At 48.6% G+C, this 17,980-nt stretch overlaps 1 protein-coding gene across 4 annotated transcripts in view; it reads right to left on the bottom strand.

The window, feature by feature from the left end:
* Positions 1 to 17,980, bottom strand: part of ADCY1 (adenylate cyclase 1) — a 106,941-nt gene that overhangs the window by 13,549 nt on the left and 75,412 nt on the right. For 3 of the 4 annotated variants that reach the window (XM_042913510.1, XM_042913518.1, XM_042913535.1), the window contains exons 12-14: positions 16,351 to 16,440; positions 15,677 to 15,933; positions 15,293 to 15,419 (exon numbers count right to left, since the gene is read on the bottom strand). In XM_042913510.1, the coding sequence (XP_042769444.1) occupies positions 15,293 to 15,419; positions 15,677 to 15,933; positions 16,351 to 16,440 (474 nt within the window). The remainder of the gene's footprint in view (positions 1 to 15,292; positions 15,420 to 15,676; positions 15,934 to 16,350; positions 16,441 to 17,980) is intronic. The other variant, XM_042913528.1, reaches the window with a different exon arrangement.

Here is a 17,980-nt window from a genome sequence, read left to right as displayed (position 1 = left end):
GCCCCTGCCCCACTCGTGTTCTCTCTTACAAAAAATAAACATTAAAAAACATTTTTTAATAAAAACTAAATCATTGTCTGTTTTTCAATCCATCCCCAGGTGCGAAGGTTTACATTAAATGCGATGGGGAAATTTCCATCTTCTTACAAACTAAGCGGAGGAAGTTGTGTTGTTATGCTTACAACAAATTAGATGAAAACCCACTGAAATCCTCTTCCGGCCAGGAAACTGTAAGTATTGGTAGGAAGGAGCGGGTGTGGGTGACACATGCCATTCCTGTCAACACACGGGAGATACATCCACACCCACCGTCAAGCTGTTCCCTCCGCGCGAGCACTTGTTTCCAAAGGCATTTCCCTTCTCACACGTCAAAATCTGACCTTGGACCCTAAGGGACAGAATGCAGGAGCTGGCATCTCGGAAATTACTCCCCAGGGTGCACCTACCAACAGGCACATGGCACCGAGAAGGGCTGACAGGCTGGGAGCACCGTCTCTCCATAAACAGAACAAACCAGAACAACATAACCTGGCAAGTCCCAGATCGGCTGACGCTGGTGACCGGTGGGCTGTGTGCGCCGTGACAGTTACCGTGACCCCCACAAAGTGCTGCAAAGACTTTTTGTCCAACCAATCAGCCCCGCAGACCCTCCCAGCGCCTGCAATCAAGGCTGTGCTCACTCAAAATGAACAGCCAGTCACACTCTTCCTGGGAAGCGATGTCCCTGCCTCCTCCTGGAAGTGATATCTGGCTGGAGGCAGGTGCTCATGGCCAGCTCATTCTTCAAACAGTGGGAAAGTGCTTGTTTTCATTTCCAGAACCCTGTGAACAGAGCTGTTGATGCTGCACAAGCATCCTCAGGAGACAAGAACCAACAGGGCACGTGCAGACGCCAAAAGAGATCTGTGACCAGGATGTGGCTCACGGGATCATGGAGGCTGAGCAGGTCCCACCTCTGTTCTCCACCAGCCGGGTGCCTGGGAGAGCTGGCGGTGGGGGTTCCATCCAAGCCCCAAGTCCCGACAACCAGGGGAACCAAGGGCAGAAGGCTAATGTCCCAGCACAACAGTCTGGTAAAAGGGGCTGGCATCTTCCTCTTTTTGTTCTTTTTTTTCTTAAATTTTTTTAATGTTTATTTATTTTTGAGAGAGACAGAACATGAGCAGAGGAGGGGCAGAGAGGGAGACACAGACTCCGAAGCAGCTCCAGGCTCAGAGCTGTCAGCACAGAGCCTGACGCGGGGCTCAAACAGAGCACGCACAGAGCATGAGTGAGGTGTGGGACAATTTCCGAAGGCCTGATGCATGCGGAGTCAGGGCCCCTGACAGAGAGAGAGTGACAGAAAAACATCAGAAAAATAATGAATGAAATTTTCCAAAATTTAATGGAAACTTATAAACCCACAGATCCAAGATGCTCCACAAACCTCAAGCCAAAAAGCATGAAAAATGATATCAGCGTGCATCACAATCAAGCCACTTAAAACCAGGGATAAAGGGCAGATCTTAAAAGACACCAGATATAAAGACATGTTACACACATAAAGATGACAGCAAATTGCCGGAAACGACCCCAGACAAGAGCCAGAGAACACCTTTAAAAACTTTTTTTAATGTTTATTTTTGTGAGAGAGAGAGAGAGAGAGAGAGAGAGCGAGCGCATGAGCCAGGGAGGGGCATAGAGAGAGAGACACACACACATGGAATCCAAAGCTGGGTTCAGGCTCTGAGCTGTCAGCACACAGCCCGACGCGGGGCTCGGACTCACGAACCACAAGATCATGACCTGAGCCGAAGTTAGACACTTAACCGACTGAGTAGAGAATGCCTTTAAAGTGTGAAAGGGAAAAAGCATCATCAACCTACAGTCCTATCCCTGGCACACGTATCTTTCAATCACAAAGGCAAAAGAAAGACCTTGTCAGACACACAAGATTTGAAAGAATGAATTGTCATCAGACCTGCAAGAAATGTTAAAAGTGGTCCCTCAGGAAACTAGGCAGATACCAGATAGAAACTTGGACCTTCACAGAAGAATGAAAAGCACCAGAAATCATAACTATGTGGGTACTAAAAATACTATCACTTCTAGGGGCGCCTGGATGGCTCAGTCGGTTGAGCGTCCAACTTTGGCTCGGGTCATGATCTCACAGTTCACGAGTTCGAGCCCCGCGTCGGGCTCTGTGCTGACAGCTCAGAGCCTGGAGCCTGCTTTGGATTCTGTCTCCCTCTCTCTCTGCCCCTCCCCTGCTCGTGCTCTGTCTCTCTCCCTCTCTCTCAAAAATAAACATTTAAATAAAAAATAAAAAAATACTATTTCTTCTCATAAGACGGCTTTAAATATAATGAAACGTTTATGATGGAAAAATATACGTTGGAGTTCATAATACATGTACACATAAAATCTATGACGTCAACAGCAAAAACCTAGCATGGGAGGAAGAAACATACGCTTCTGCAAGGTGGAATATCCTCAGCTGAAGACAGACGATGGTCAGTACCCACTGAAACGATACAACAGGGGAGGAGCTAAGATGTCAGAGCAGGGAGAGGACACTGGGCTCGCCTCATCCCTCAAACACAGCCAGACAGATCTCAAATCACTCTGAACACCCAATAAATCGCTCTGAGGACGGTCAGAACAAACGGCACAACTGGAGGGCGAGGAGAGGCCACGTCTGGAAGGTAGGAGGTGCAGAGACGTGGTTAGGGGAGAAAAGGATCATGGGTGTTGCAGAGGAGAGGGAGAAAGAGGTCACAGAGACAGGCAAAAGAGAGAGAAAGCCACAGGGAATCACGCAAGGAAAATACTTCCCCAAAGCCATGGATGGGGAAAACAAGACGGGCTGACTATCTATCGTGGGTTTTTACAACCAGTGGGGCTCAAAGACTGGGGCTTTAGGGGTCCACGGTGTGGCGGGTGCGGAGCCCTGAGTGTGCTCGTGGAGAAGCAGGGCAGAAGCCCGGCAGCAGACAGTGTGATCTGAGGATGCCCTGGGACACGCTGGGACAGATGGTTCCCCCTTCTTAGGGCACACCTGGGAGAGGTGGCATTGCCTCTCTGGGGACAAAAGAGCCAGCGGCACCACTGAGCTGCCCTGTTCATCAGCACAGGGGCAGAGACACCTGCTGAGGGCAGCTCCACTGGACATCGGCTTTCTGTTGTGCTTTACTCCAAACTCCAAGCTCTTGCGCCTTGCTGTGATGGCCCTTCTGGGACAAACACGCATCAGTCCCAGTGCGGTGAGACCCTACCCCAGAGGACTGGAGCAGGTCTGCACCACACGAGGTTTGGAGTTTTAAAATTCAGCTGGCCTTCCGGGGATAGAGCCCAAGATGCACTGCGCTGTCGGGTGGGCAAATGGCCCAGACACAGACACGTGATAGATTGTCCGCTCTTCTGGGAGGGCTTCCTGGACAGCAGCAGGTGCAAACTCCCCTCTTCAAGGACGAGCAAGGGGGCTGGCACCGTTTCTCTCCCCCACCCCTCAGCATAAACTGACTTCAGGAAACGGCACAGAGCCAACAGCGGCAGCCTAAATTGCTTACGCCAAGTCCTGCCCCCCCCTGCACCCCACAGGTGCTGCTTTTTTCTAGGGCAAGTGCGCCGAGAACCGGAGCAGCGGGCCCCTCCCCGCAAAGACCAGCACAAACCCCCACATGCACCAAGTTTACTGACCACAGAGGGCTGCAAAGCTTCAGCTCTAATAGACACAGGACCTAGCCTCTTTTAACAAGCAGATCAGAACACACCTAGTTCAAACTCATCACATTGTGGTCAAGGTCCAAGCACTGCCCACGGCAGGCAAGGACTAACTCTGCAGAGGGCTGAGCTCAGGGAGACAGCGGCCAAAACACAGCAACAGAGAGCACACAGCCCAGACCACAGACACTTTCCCACGTGCCAGGCCCTGGACAGTATGTAACCCCTTCTTAATAAAGCCACCGCTCTCGGGAGCAGGAAATATGACAGGATTTCCGCAGCCACAGAAGAAGGCACAGACCTAGACGAGCTGCCAAGATGGAGGAATTCATCCTAAAGAACAAGGAAAGGTCACGGCCAGGGGTCTAGGCACAGATGTAAGTCATATGCCTGAGCCAGAATTTAAATTAATAATCGTGAGAATCCTAGCTGGGCTTAAGAGGAGGATAGAAGACACCAGGGACATCCCTACTGCAGAGATAAAAGTTCAAAACCAATCAGGCCAAAATGAAAAACGCAATCAGCAAAACTGACTGGCTGTAACGACAATGAAGGCGGAAGAAGCAGAGACACAAATAAGTGATACAGGAGATAAAATTATGGGAAGAAGAAGAGGGAGAGAAAAATATTAGATCATGAATGCAGACTTGAGGAGCTCAGCAACTCCTTAAAGCTTAATAACATTCATAAGATAGGAGTCCCAGAAGAAGCGAGGGGGAAACAGGGGCAAAAGGTTTATTTGAGCAAATTATAGCTGAAAACTTCCCCAATCTGGGTAAGGAAACAGACATCCAAATCCAGGAGGCACAGAGACTTCCCATCAAAATCAATAAAAGCAGGCCAACACCAAGACATATAGTAGGTACATTTGCAAAGTATAGTGATAAAGAAAAAATCCTAAGAGCAGCGAGACAAAACAAGTCTCTAACTTACAAGGGAAGACCCATAAGGCCAGCTGTAAATCTCTCCACAGAAACTTGTGAGGCCAGAAGGGAGTGTCACAATATATTCAGTGTGCTGAATGGCAAAACTATGCAGCCAAGAATACTCTATCCAGCAAGCCTGTCATTCAGAATAGAAGGAGAAATCAAGAGTTTCCCAGATAAACAAAAACTAAAGGAGTTGACGACCACTAAATCAGCCCTGCAAGAAATATTAAAGGGGGTCCTTTGAGTGGGAGAGACCAAAATCAACAAAGACTAGAAAGGAACCAGAAAAATCTCCAGAAATGACGATAAAACAAGTAATAAAATGGCACTAAAGTCATATCTGTCAATAATTACTCTGAATGTAAATGGACTAAATGCTCCAATCAAAAGACACAGGGTATCAGAATGGATAAACAAAAACCCCAAAAAACAAGACCCATCCATATGCTGCTTACAAGAGACTCATTTTAGACACAAAGACACCTCCAGATTGAACGTGAGGGCATGGAGAACCATCTATCATGAAGTCAAAGAAAGCCAAGCAGTCATATTTATATCAGGCAAACTAGATTTTAAACCAAAGACTGTAACAACGATGAAAAAGGGCACTATTTCATAATAATAGGGTCTATCCAAGAAGATCTAATGATTGTAAATATTTATGCCCCCAACTTGGCGGAAAACAGATGTGTAAATCAACTAATAACAAACACAAAAGAACTAACTGATAATAATACAATAATACTGGGAGACTTTAACACCCTACTTACAACAATGGACAGATCATCTAAGCAGAAAATCCACAAAGAAACAATGGCTTTGAATGACACACTGGACCGGATGGACTTAACAGATATATTCAACATGCCATCCTAAAGCAGCAGAATACCATTCTTCTCAAGTGCACACGCACATTCTCAGAATAGATCACATTCTAGGTCGCAGATCAGGTCTCAACAAGTACAAGAAGACTGAGATCATTCTATGCATATTTTCTGACCACACCACAAAACTTGAAGTCAACCACAAGAAAAAAATTGGAAAGACCACAAATACATAGAGGTTAAAGAACATGCTAACTAAAGGAAGCATGGCTAAACCAGGAAATTAAATAAGAAATAAAACAATTACATGGAAACAAGTGAAAATGAAAACACTATGGTCCAGAGCCTTTGGGATGTAGCAAAGGCTGTCCTAAGAGGGAAGTATATTGCCAATACAGCTCTAAACTCAAGAGGCAAGAGAAGTCTCAAGTATACAACCTAACCTTACACCTAAAGGAGCTAGAAAAGGAGCAGCGAATAAAGCCTAAAGCCAGCAGAAGAAGGGAAATAATACATATTAGAGCAGAAATAAATGATATGGAAACAAACAAACCAAAACCAGTAGAATAGATCAATGAAACCAGGAGCTGGTTCTTTGAAAGAATTAATAAAACACATAAACTCCAAGCCAGACTTCTCAAAAAGAAAAGAGAAAGAGAGAGGACCCAAATAAATAAAATCACAAAAGAGAGATAAGAGGTCACAACCAACACCACAGAAATACAAACAATTATAAAAGAATATTATGAGCAATTATATGCCAACAATTTGGGCAATCCAGAAGAAATGAATGCATTCCTAGAAACATATAAGCTACCAAAACTGAAACAGGAAGAAACAGAAAATCTGAAAAGATTGATAACCTGCAAAGAAGTTGAGTCATTAGTCAAAATTCTCCCAACAAACGTAAGTCCAGGGCCAGATGGCTTCCCAGGGGAATTCTACCAGACATTATAGAGTTAATACCTATTCTCAAACTGTTCCAAAAAAAATAGAAATGGAAGGAAAACTTCCAAACTCATTCTACGAAGCCAGTGTTAACTTGACTCTAAAACCAGACAAAGATTGGACTAAAAAGGAGAATTACGGGCCAATATCCCTGATGAATGTGGATGCAAAAATTCTCAACAAGATACTAGCCAACTGAACCCAACAATACATGAAAAGAATCATTCACCACGATCAAGTGGATTTATTCCTGGGTTACAAGTGTGGTTCAGTATTTGCAAACCAATCAGCATGATATGCCACATTAATAAAATAAAAGGATAAGAAACTATGATCTCTCGATAGATGCAGCAAAAGTATTTCACAAAATATAGCATCCATTCTTGATAAAAAAAAAACCATCAACAGTGGTGCACCTGGGTGGCTCAGTCGGGTTAAGTGTCCAACTCTTGGTTTTGCCTCAGGTCACGATCCCACGACCCATGAGTTCAAGCCCCACGTCAACCTCAGTGAGGAGTCTGCTTGGGAGTCTCTCCCTCCCTTTCTCCCTGCCCCTCCTCTGCTCACTTTCTCCCCACCCCACCCTCTCAAAGTAAATAAATAAACTGGAGGGAAAAAAAACTCAACAAAAGTAGGGATAGAGGGAGCATACTTCAAACATCATGAAGACAATTTACAAAAAAACTCATAGCTAAATATCATCCTCAATGGGGAAAAACAAAGCTTTTCCTCTATGGTCAGGAACAAAGACAGGGATGTCCATTCTGACCATTGTTATTTAACATAGTGCTGGAAGTCCTAGCCTCGGCAATCAGACAACAAAAAAGAAACAAAAGGCATCCAAATCAGCAAAAAAGAAGTCAAACTTTCACTATAAGCAGATGATACAATGTGCTATGGAGAAAACCCTAAAGACCGCACCAAAAAATTGCTAGAACTAATACATAAATTCGTTAGAGTCACGGGATATAAAATCAATGTACATATACGTTACAATTCTATATGCCAATAATGAAACAGCAGGAGATATCAAGGAATCAATCCCATTTACAACTGCACCAAAAACCATAATATACCTAGGAATGAACCTAACCAAAGAGGTAAAAGATCTGTATTCTGAAAACTATAGAACACTTATGAAAGAAATTGAAAAAAATGCAAAGAAATTGAAAGACATTCCACGCTCACAGATTGGAAGACCAAATATTGTTACAATGTCCACACTACCCAAAGCAATCCACATATTGCCTGCAATCCCTATTGAAATACCACCAGCATTTTTTGCAGAGCTAAAATAATTCTAAAATGTATATGGGACCAGAAAGGCCCCTGATAGCCAAAGAAATGCTGAAAAAGAAAAGCAAAGCTGGAGGCATCACAATTGCAGACTTAGGTTACATTACAAAGCCTGTAGTGATCAGAACAGTATGGTCCTGGCACAAAAAGAGACAGACACATGGATAAACGGAACAGAACAGAAAACCCAGAAATGGACCTGCAACTATGTGGTCAACTAATCTTCAACAAAGCAAGAAAGAATATCCAATGGAAAAAAGACAAATGGTGTTGGGAACACTGGACAGCATCATGCAAAAGAATGAAACTGGATGACTCTGTTATACCATACCCAAAAAGAAATTCAAAATGGATTCAAGACCTAAATGTGAGATAGGAAACCATCAAAATCCTGGAGGGGAACAAAGGCAGTAACCTCTTTGACACTAGCTGGAACACCTTACTAGAACACGGCTCTGGAGGCAAGGACATAAAAACCAAAAATGAACTATTGGGACTTCATCAAGAGTCTCACAATGAAGGAAACAACCAACAAAACTAAAAGCAACCTACTTAATAGAAGAAGATATTTGCAAATTACATATCCAATAAAGTGTTAGTATCCAAAATCTATGAAGAACTAATCCAACTCCAAAACCAAATGATCCAGTTAAGAAATGGGCAGAAGGCGTGAATAGACATTTCTCCAGAGAAGACATCCAGATGGCCAACAGACACATGAGATGTTCAAAATCACTCATCACCAGGGAAATACAAATCAAAACCATGGTGCAATACCACCTCTCACCTGTCATAATAGCTCCAATTAATAACACAGGAAACAATAGATATTGGTGAGGATGCAGAGAAAGGGGAACCCTCTTGCACTGCTGGTGCGAATGCTGACTGGTGCCCCCACTTTAGACAACAGTATGGAAGTTCCTCAAAAGTTTAAAAATAGAACTACTACCATACAATCCAACAACTGTACTACTAGATATTCACCCAAAGGACACAAAAATAAAGATGTGAACGGGGCACCAGAGTGGCTCAGTTGGTTAACTGTCCAACTCTTGGTTTCAGCTCAAGTCATGATCTCATCATTTGTGGAACTGAGCCCCACATTGGGCTCTGTGCCAACAGTGCGAAGACTGCTCAGAATTCTGTCTCTCTCTCTCTCTCTCTCTCTCTCTCTCTGCTCCTCCCCTGATTGGTCTCTACCTCTCTTTCTCAAAAATAAATAAGGAAACATTAAAAAATACAGATTTGAAGGGATACATGCATCGCAATGTTTACAGCAGCATTATCAACAATAGCCAGATTATGGAAGGAGCGCAAATGTCCACTGACTGATAGATAAAGAAGATGTGGTATATATATGGAATGGAATATTACTCAGCCATCAAAAAGAATGAAGTTTTGGGGTGCCTTAGTGGCTCAGTCTATTAAGTGTCTGCCTTCACCTCAGGTCATGTGAGTTCAAGCCCTGCATCGGACTCTGTGCTGACAGCTCAGAGCCTAGAGCCTGCTTAGGATTCTGTGTCTCCCTTTCTCTCTGCCCCTTTCTCCCCCTCTCATGTTCTCTCCCTCTCAAAAATAAACAAACATTAAAAAAAAATTTTTTTTAAAGAATGAACTTATGCCATTTGCAATGACGTGGATGGAGCGAGAGTGTGTTTTGCTAAGAGAAACGAGTCAGTCAGAGAAAGACAAATACCGTATGATTTCACTCATGTGGAATTTAAGAAACAAAACAGATGAACATAGGGGGTAAAAAAGAGAGAGAGGCAAGCCAAAAACCAGACTCTTAACAATAGAGAACACACTGAGGGTTGCTGAAGGGGAGGTGGGTGGGGGATGGGTTAAATGGGTGATGGGCATTAAGGAGGGCACTTATGATGATGAGCACTGAGTGCTATATATAAGTGATGAAACACTAAACTCTACTCCTAAAACTAATATTACACTGTATGTTAATTGGAATTTAAGTGAAAACTTAAAAACAAAAATAAATAAGGAGGGCCTGGGTGGCTGTTGGTTAAGCGTCCGACTTTGGCTCATGTCATGATCTTGTGGTTTGTGGGTTCAAGCCCCATGTCAGGCTCTGTGTTGACAGCTCAGAGCCTGGAGCCTGCTTCAGATTCTGTGTCTCCCTCTCTCTCTGCCCCTCCCCCCGACACATTCTGCCTCTCTCTCTCTCTCTCTCTCAACAATAAACATTAAAAAAAAATTTTAATAAAATAAAAACAATAAATAATACAACAAAGAATTACAGCTAAAAAAATAGAGGGAGGAAGAAAGAGAAATAAATTATAATAATTACTATCATGAATAAGAGAATCAATAATTATTAATGGAATAATAAAGATTATTTTATATTTTAGTCGAATAATAAAAATATTTAACTAACTTAAAACAGGCAGAAAAAGAGGAAAAAGAAAACAAAGAACAGATGATCAGATCAGACAAATAGGAGACAGCAAAAGATTAAAATCTAACTGCATCAGTAATCACATAATTGTAAATGGTCTGAACAGCTCAATTAAAAAGGCAGAGATTTATAAATTGGATAAGTCGACAAGGTCCAACTGTATGTTGCTTGTAAGAAATCCACTTTAAGTAAAAAACAAATAGATTGAAAGTAAGATGATAGAAAAAAATACATAACGGGAGCTGGATTACCTATATAATATTGCATAAAGTAGACTTCAGAGCATAAAGTAGACTTCATAAAGTCTACTTGCATAAAGTAGACTTCCCATTACCTGGGAAAAGAGGTTGTTTCCATAGTGATAAGGGGCACAAGGGTTTCAGCTTACCAAGAGGACATAATCCTAAACACTGATGCACCTAGTAAGAGATCGTCAAAATACAGGAAGTAAAAATTGACAGAACTGCACAAAATTCTGCCCATAGGTATAGTTGGAGACTTCAATATCATTCTCTCAAAACTTGGTAGAATGGGAAGAAAGTTCATAAGGGCACAGGAGACCTAAGAACACTCCTGGCCAACTTGACCTCGCTGACATTTATAAAATACACCATCCAACAGACACAGGATGCAGCAGGAACGATACAGCAATTCTCAAGAAATTTAAAAGGATTCAGAGAGTATGAGCCATACTCTCTGACTATGGCATAACTAAGCAGAAGTCCATAACAGAAAGGTCTTTGAGATTATTCAACAAAAATATAATCTTCATAACGTTTGGTCCCAAGAAGAACCCAACAAAACAAAGAAAGAAAAGAAAAGAGAAAGTTCTTTGAACCAAATGAAAATGAAGCCACATACAATATCAATATTTATGGAACTAAAGCAGCACTTGGAGGAAATTTTAGAACAAAATCCCTGAATCAGAGAAGATACAAATCATATTGAGAAACTAGCAAATACAAGTAATCTAAACCCAAAGTCATCAGATAAAAATAAAGATCAGAGTGGAATTTAAGTGAAATAGGAAACAGAGAAAAATCAATAAAACCAGAAGCTATTTCCTGAGATCAATAAAATGTATGAACTTCTAGTCACACTGATCAAAAAAAGTGTCTACACAATCCTACATCAGGAGGAGAAATGGGATGTCACTACAAATCCTACAAATATTAAAGGGAAATAAGGGAGGGGTGCCTGGGTGGCTCAGTCGGTTGAGCGCCCGACTTCGGCTCAAGTCATGATCTCATGGTTTGTGGGTTCAAGTCCCGCGTCGGGCTCTGTACTGAGTGTGGAACCTGCGTGGGATTCTGTGTCTCCCATCTCTCTGTCCCTCCCCTGCTCATGCTCTGTCCCTCTCTGTGCCCCAAAAACTAAAATAAAATAAAACATTAACGGAGCAAAAAAGGAAGAGTATGAACAAGTTCGTGTCAGCAGACTGGACAGCGTTCAGGGAATGACATATGTGTCCGAAGCTACCTCAGAAAGAAATGGAAAGCCTGATGGCCCTCCATCTTTCGGGAAATTGAGTTGAGTTAAAATGTTCCCACTCTAAATACACACACACACACACACACACACACACACACACACTCACACACCCACGCCCAGAGGGCTTCACTTCCTCAAACATTGGAGGAAGAAAGGACACCAATTCTACAAACTCTTCCAGAAACTTGACAAGGAAGGAACCCCCCGCCTTGTGAGGACTGCTTTACTCTGACATCAAAGCCCTCTTGGCCTAGAGAACTACAGAACAACGTCACTCATGAACACTGATACTCTTACCAAATTTTAGCAAAGTGAATCCCAACAATACATGTAACCGTAACTACGTCACACCCAAGCCCACGCCTGGGCCACCTTCCGTCTGAGAGTGGACAAAATGGTGCCAGTACCAGTGGGAATCCCACTCCAGGGTTAAGCATTCACTGGCAGAGAATATTGCTCTACCATAGTCATCATGATTATCTACTGAGCGCAAAGGAAGGAACCACACTGGAAACAAAGCATCGTGACAGCCCCAGGTTAGGTGGGTTTATGTGACCAGCCTGGTGTCAGTAGATAATTAACCCCCAGCCTCCGGCCCGGCCGTTTCACAATAGTTTGTGATGTGACTGTGATGTGTACATGACAGACGTACCTACCCAGGGGGTAATCGGGCAAAGTCTGGAAACTTCCTTGTTTTGCTGGGTTTACGGGAAACTTAGGTGACATTTCTTGTCACACATCTTTGGAAAAATGTGTCAGTGTGTTCCCTGTAGTCAACCCTTCCTCATGACACAGGGAGGGTCTCTCTTGCACTGAACTCAATGGAAAGCTCACTCAGAAGTGGGGGCCAGCTGTGGCACAGGAGTACTGTCGGTGGGGAACCCCAGGGCAGGGTCAACCATGAGGCTGACCGACACTTAAAGGGACACTACAGCCAAGGAAAGCACGTGGGAAGCCAGAGGGGAGAAAATGCGGCCTCAACCTTGCTTTGTGAGCGCCTGGCCACAGAGCAGGCGCCCAGCAAGTGCACGGGCTGGGAGCCCAGGTCTGTGCCCCTCCAGGCCGGGCCGGCTCTCCGGCTCCACAGGAGTCTGTCTTTCTCACGCTCTGAGCAGCTATTCACAACTCAAAGATCTGAGATCATGGGGGCCAGCTGATGGCAGGGAGGACACATCTAGGGACCGGCCGGCCTGTTCGCCCTGGACAGCCAGCTCGGTGGCCCTTGGCACAGCCCACTGAAGACGCTGTTCTCCGCTAGCTGGCAAGGCTCTGGCAAACAGCAGCAGTCAGATCTCCTTCTGGGAGCCCTGTACACAGGTGTCCTCTCGGCATCTGCTCTGACTCAGGACCTCCCACAGGACACTGCCAACAGGCCCCCGAGCCACCTGCTCCAGCGGAATTGGCCCGTGTGGAGCGCCAGCAGGAGTGGGGAGGCCTGGGTCCCTCCTGGCATGTTCACTGAGGGCTGGCTGTGTCCCTTGGCTGAAGGCTGTGAGTCTTGTCTGGTGGCCTGCCCTAGGGTGGATGCCCTCCAGGGTGGTGTCCCAGGAACTGGGCCATGCTGGGGCTGCCCCAAACCCACCCATCTGTCAGACGATCCAAGGTCTGCAACCCCCCTGACTTCACACGAGTGGGGCCGTGGTCAGGCCCTCATGCAGGACGGCGGTGGCACAGCCCAAGTCCCTCAAGGGGCAGAACCAGCATTGGGCATGTTCCCCTATCTGCAGCAGGACTCTGGGCCTACCCTGTCCACGCAGCCCAACCCCGGTGTCTCATCCCCATGGGGATGGGAACGAGGGGCTCAGGATCTCAGTGGCCTCCACCTGCCCAGAGTCCAGGTGTGGAGAGAGGGCAGTGCTGGGCGGCGGGACCCTCAGAATCAGGGGCGTCCCCAAAGCAGGAGCAAACCCGGCACACCTGATGGAGAATGACCCAGATGGGCAAATCCATGGGGACAGGAAGGAGAGTAGTGGCCACTCAGGGTTGGGGGTGGTGACCACTGATGGGCATGGGGTTCTTTTGGGGGACATGAAATGTTCTAACATTGAGGTGATGGCTACACAGCTCTGAATACACTGAAGGCCACCGAGCTGTGTGCTTTACACAAACTGTTGAGTGTGGATTCTGTCTCAGGAAGGTTGTCACATAAAAAAAGAATAAATAAGCCATGTTCTCTGCCTGGCACATCTATGCGCGTACGTATATACACGCACGCGGATATGTGCACAGAACACACGGATACGCGCACACACACGCATCTTTCCTCTTCTGTTTACCCAAAGCCACAGAATCATCCTCCCTGAAGTTGAACAGACAACCGGCCCGGATGTCCTGGCGGGAATCTGCGCAGCCAGAATCCGTCTTCCCAGGTGAATTAAACCAGAGAAAAGCCAGCAGGCCGGCCCCTTGCCTCTGTCCTTTGCCTGCAGGTGGAGTGTACCGACAGATCACAACGCGGTGTCTGAAGGGCGCTCAGCCGCATCGAGCACCTACTGTGCACCAGGCTGGCCGCCAAGCTCAAGCAGGGAGGAAGCTACAATTGCTGTATTCCGCACTGGCAGGGAAAATTCTAGGTGTCACCTGGATGGGGCCCCAGAGTGCCCTGACAGCCAGCGAACATCACTTCCGGGTGTGTCTCCACTGGTCTCCAGAGAGACTCACGTTTGAACCATTGGCCTGAGGGACCCAGACAGCCTTCGTCACCCCAATCCCCTGGGTGTCACCTCTCTAGGGTCGGACACCGGCCATCCCTGTGCCCTGGCCCTGGGCTGGGCTCCTGGTACAAGGAGGCTCCCATGACCTTGGACACCGCAGAGCCCTGGCCATCCTAGCTCAGCCACGTCCAGCCTGGGCCTGCACACAGGTGGCCTTCACACCCGTGCCCGTCCCACCTCCTGGTCAGGGCTACCGCGAAGACCAAATGCAAGCCAGGGCCCCGGCCAGTAAAGAGCTGCTTCCCCAAACATCAAGTGAGATGACACATGGCAGCTAACATGCGGTGGTCTCTGTTCCGTGCACGCCCCCTGCCCATCTGTTGATGGGGAAGCAACTGGCCCGGGGCCCAGAAGTTTGCAGGCTGTACAGATGGAGTGTGAACCTGGACGGGCTGGCCCAGAAAGCCAGATGGCCTCCCCTTCCAAAGGCTGGGGACACAGCAGGTGACAAGGGGGTCAGGGCACACCAGCCATACATCCTGGGCTGGGCCCAGAAGTGCACCTGTGAGTGGGTCACACGGCAGGTGCACAGGGCATACCACCTGCCTGGGACTCAGGGCCCACGGACCCCTCTCCTCGGCCCCCTTCAAGCCTCTTTCCCAGGAGACGTGTTAACAGTGTAGACTCCTGCCCCCCTCCCGTAGACCCACTAAATCGTGGGGGGACCGTGCAAGAGTCAGCATTTTCTGGAGTCTCCCATGACCTGAAGAGACTTGTCACATGCAGCGCAGCAAAGGCTGAGCCACTCTGCACCACAGCCCCACTCGCTGGAATGCCTTTGGGGATGGGGAACTCACTGCCCGAAACACCGCCGGACTCTCGGTCGTCAGACAGGGCTCATCAGACTGTGCCCAGCTTGCCGGCACTGCCTCCCCCACCCGCACACCGAGCTGGCACACGGCAGGAGCCCCTGAGTGCCCTCCCAGGGTTCCCTGTGCCACACCCCACCCTCCCAGAAGCAGAGAGAGCTCGGCCTGCCTGTGCCGCCCAGAGGTAGTCCAGCCGCAGCTTGACGTCCACCTGACGGGCGTGCAGGGCCAGGGTGCAGGAAAACAGCAGGATGGCCATGATCGGCTCGAAACTGCGCCCCGACGCCACGCCGCCCCTGTGGAAGACCAGGAAGGAAACTCCATCGGTGCGCAGAACCCGAGAGCTGTCCGCACGTGTCCCCAGACACGACTCTCAGCCGTGCAGAGCACTGGCCCTGGCTAGAGCCGCTCCCTCCGGGAAAGCCAAGGCCTTGCTGGAATTGGGGCCCAGACAGACACGTGGAGAAGCCACCAAGGCGATCTGCTTCCTGGTCCGCAAACCAGAACGGGCAATGCCCGCCCGGCTGTGCTCCAGAGGGAGCCGCGCACCTACCCGGGGGCCCTGGTGTAGCCGCTGAGCTCCAGGACCAGGATGTAGGACGTCGTGAGCACAAAGAGCAGGATCATTTTGGGCAGGGAGGACACCCGCAGGAAGACGGCCAGCGGGAGGGTACCCACAAGGCCGCAGAGCAGGGCGTGGGGCGCCGACTCACAGGGCGCGGCAGGCAGCACGGCGTTGCGGCCGCTGGGTGTCAGGACCACCAGGGACCCGTTGGGGGTGGAGCTCCAGGACCAGGGCAGGCAGCCCACCTGGAGGGGAGGGAGGGACAAGGATGGCGGGAGGCACTTGCTCCGGACCAGCCCTCCCTCCTCCCCAGCCCGCCAGCCCCATCGAGGCGCTCCTGCCCAGGCTCCCCCCACCCCGATACTCCGACCCACACCCCCAGGAGCCACCAGCAGGCTCTGCAGCAGCCCCTCCTGCGCGGCCTTCAAGGCTCCTCAGTGCAAGGTGGACAGGGCCAGGGGGCAGGAGACCCCCGCCCTCCTCCTCCCCAGGCGGCCAGCCCCATCGCAGTGCTCCTGTCCCTGCCTCCCCCTCTCCCATTACTCCTGCCCCACCCCCCCATCCCCTGCACACTGTGAAGAGGACAGCAGCCCCTTCGGCCCCCGTCCACACCTCACGCCTCCAGGAGACCAGCGGGCCCTGCTGCCTGTTGAGATGCTCACCACACATCCTTGGGCCACGGAGTAGATTAAGACCACGACGAAGATACACAAGACGGTGCGGATCTGAATCGTCAGGCACCCTGGAAAACACTGAACGGTAACACAGGTTACTGTGAAAGAGCCGAAACACAGAAACAGTCTCAGTGAAGAGCGCAGGGCCCCAGGGGCTGCCGGACTTCACCCGCCAGGCAGATTCCTAGGCTGTGCTCCAGGCTTCACCTCCCAGGTGAAAAGCTGCCCCAACTAAAAGAAACAAAACCCAGTATATTTGCATTAAAAAGAGCACCCCCTGGGGGGCCTGGGGAGCTGGCAGGTTAAGCTTCCCACTTGGGCTCAGGTCATGATCTCACAGTTTGTGGGTTCAAGTCCCTCACTGGGTTCTGTGCCTACAGCTCAGAGCCTGGAGTCTGTTTCAGATTCGGTGTCTTCCTCGGTCTCTGCCCCTCCCCCGATCGTGCTCTCTCTCCATCTCAAAAATAAATATTAGAAACAATTTTCTTAAGAGCACCCCTGCCAGCCTTATCCCACACTGTGACTTGGGCACCGAAATGAACTGAATCCGTTAGTCACACTTTTATTACGTTTAACTCCATCTCAGAAATAGCAAGAATTCACACGCAAGAATTCATTCTCGCGTCGTCTTTTCTCTGCTTCATGTAAGTTTTATCATTTCCTTCACACGGGCTTCATGTCAGTTTTGTTAAGTTATTGGGAAGTTAATTTTACGTCTATTTTAATACGTTTTGCAATATCCAACAGATGACCTCAGGGGTAAAAGTATGAACCTCTTTTTATACTCAGGCTCACGAAATTCGAAACAAAAACTAAAATCAAGCCTGCAGGGACCCTGCACAAGCTGCTGACGAGACCCCCAAGCAGTTGGGGTGCCTGGTCCTCCCGGGGAGGTCAGGACCCTGGTTGTCTCGGTCTGGGGGCAGGCTGACAGTGCCGCTTTGCCTGTTTTGTGGACCAGGGCACCGGATGGCTGTGGGGCTTGCACCGTGGCAGCTACAGATCTGGGTCCCGGTCAGGATCCCTGAGCCCCAGCTGCATCGTGCAGACATGCTGGGCCCCCAACCTCAGAGAGCAGAGGTGCAGCCCTGGAGCCCACCACCCCCCTCCTGGTCTGATCCCATCACCCCACAAGACTGAGGACGTGGCCACAGGATTGTCGCCCCCAGCCGGACAAGGCACCCGCAGCTCGCACATTCACCCAGCAAGCACGGGAGGGCTCCTCCCAGCGGTAGATGTCAGGAGCCCCTGGGGGCACAGTGAGGCCTGGCCCCTGGAGACCCGGGAGAGGCAGAAATGGCACAGAAGTCCCTCGGGGAGGCGGTGAGGGGAGAGCCGCTGGCTGAGGCTGAGCAAGTCCTGTCCGGGGTGCACGGAGGCCGCGTCCCAGTTGTGCAGTGCACAGCAAGGGCAGCTGTGCAGGGCTCAGCTGCAGAGTTACATGCAGCTACCCAGTTGAGCACGCCACACCCACTTGTGTGGCAAATGGCCAAACAGGGGCGGGCTCCCACGGCCATTTCCTATCTAGGACACACAAGCCACCCACGTGGACGCTCTGGGTCCGGTCCCTGCCTTTGAGCTCTATTGACCCGATACCATGCTCGGCGAGCTGTGACCG

The sequence above is a fragment of the Panthera leo genome, chromosome A2 (genome assembly GCF_018350215.1).
Source record: "Panthera leo isolate Ple1 chromosome A2, P.leo_Ple1_pat1.1, whole genome shotgun sequence".
Classification (NCBI taxonomy): Eukaryota; Metazoa; Chordata; class Mammalia; order Carnivora; family Felidae; genus Panthera; species Panthera leo.
Note: the sequence above shows the minus strand (reverse complement) of the source record. Positions and strands in the feature narration are given on the sequence as shown.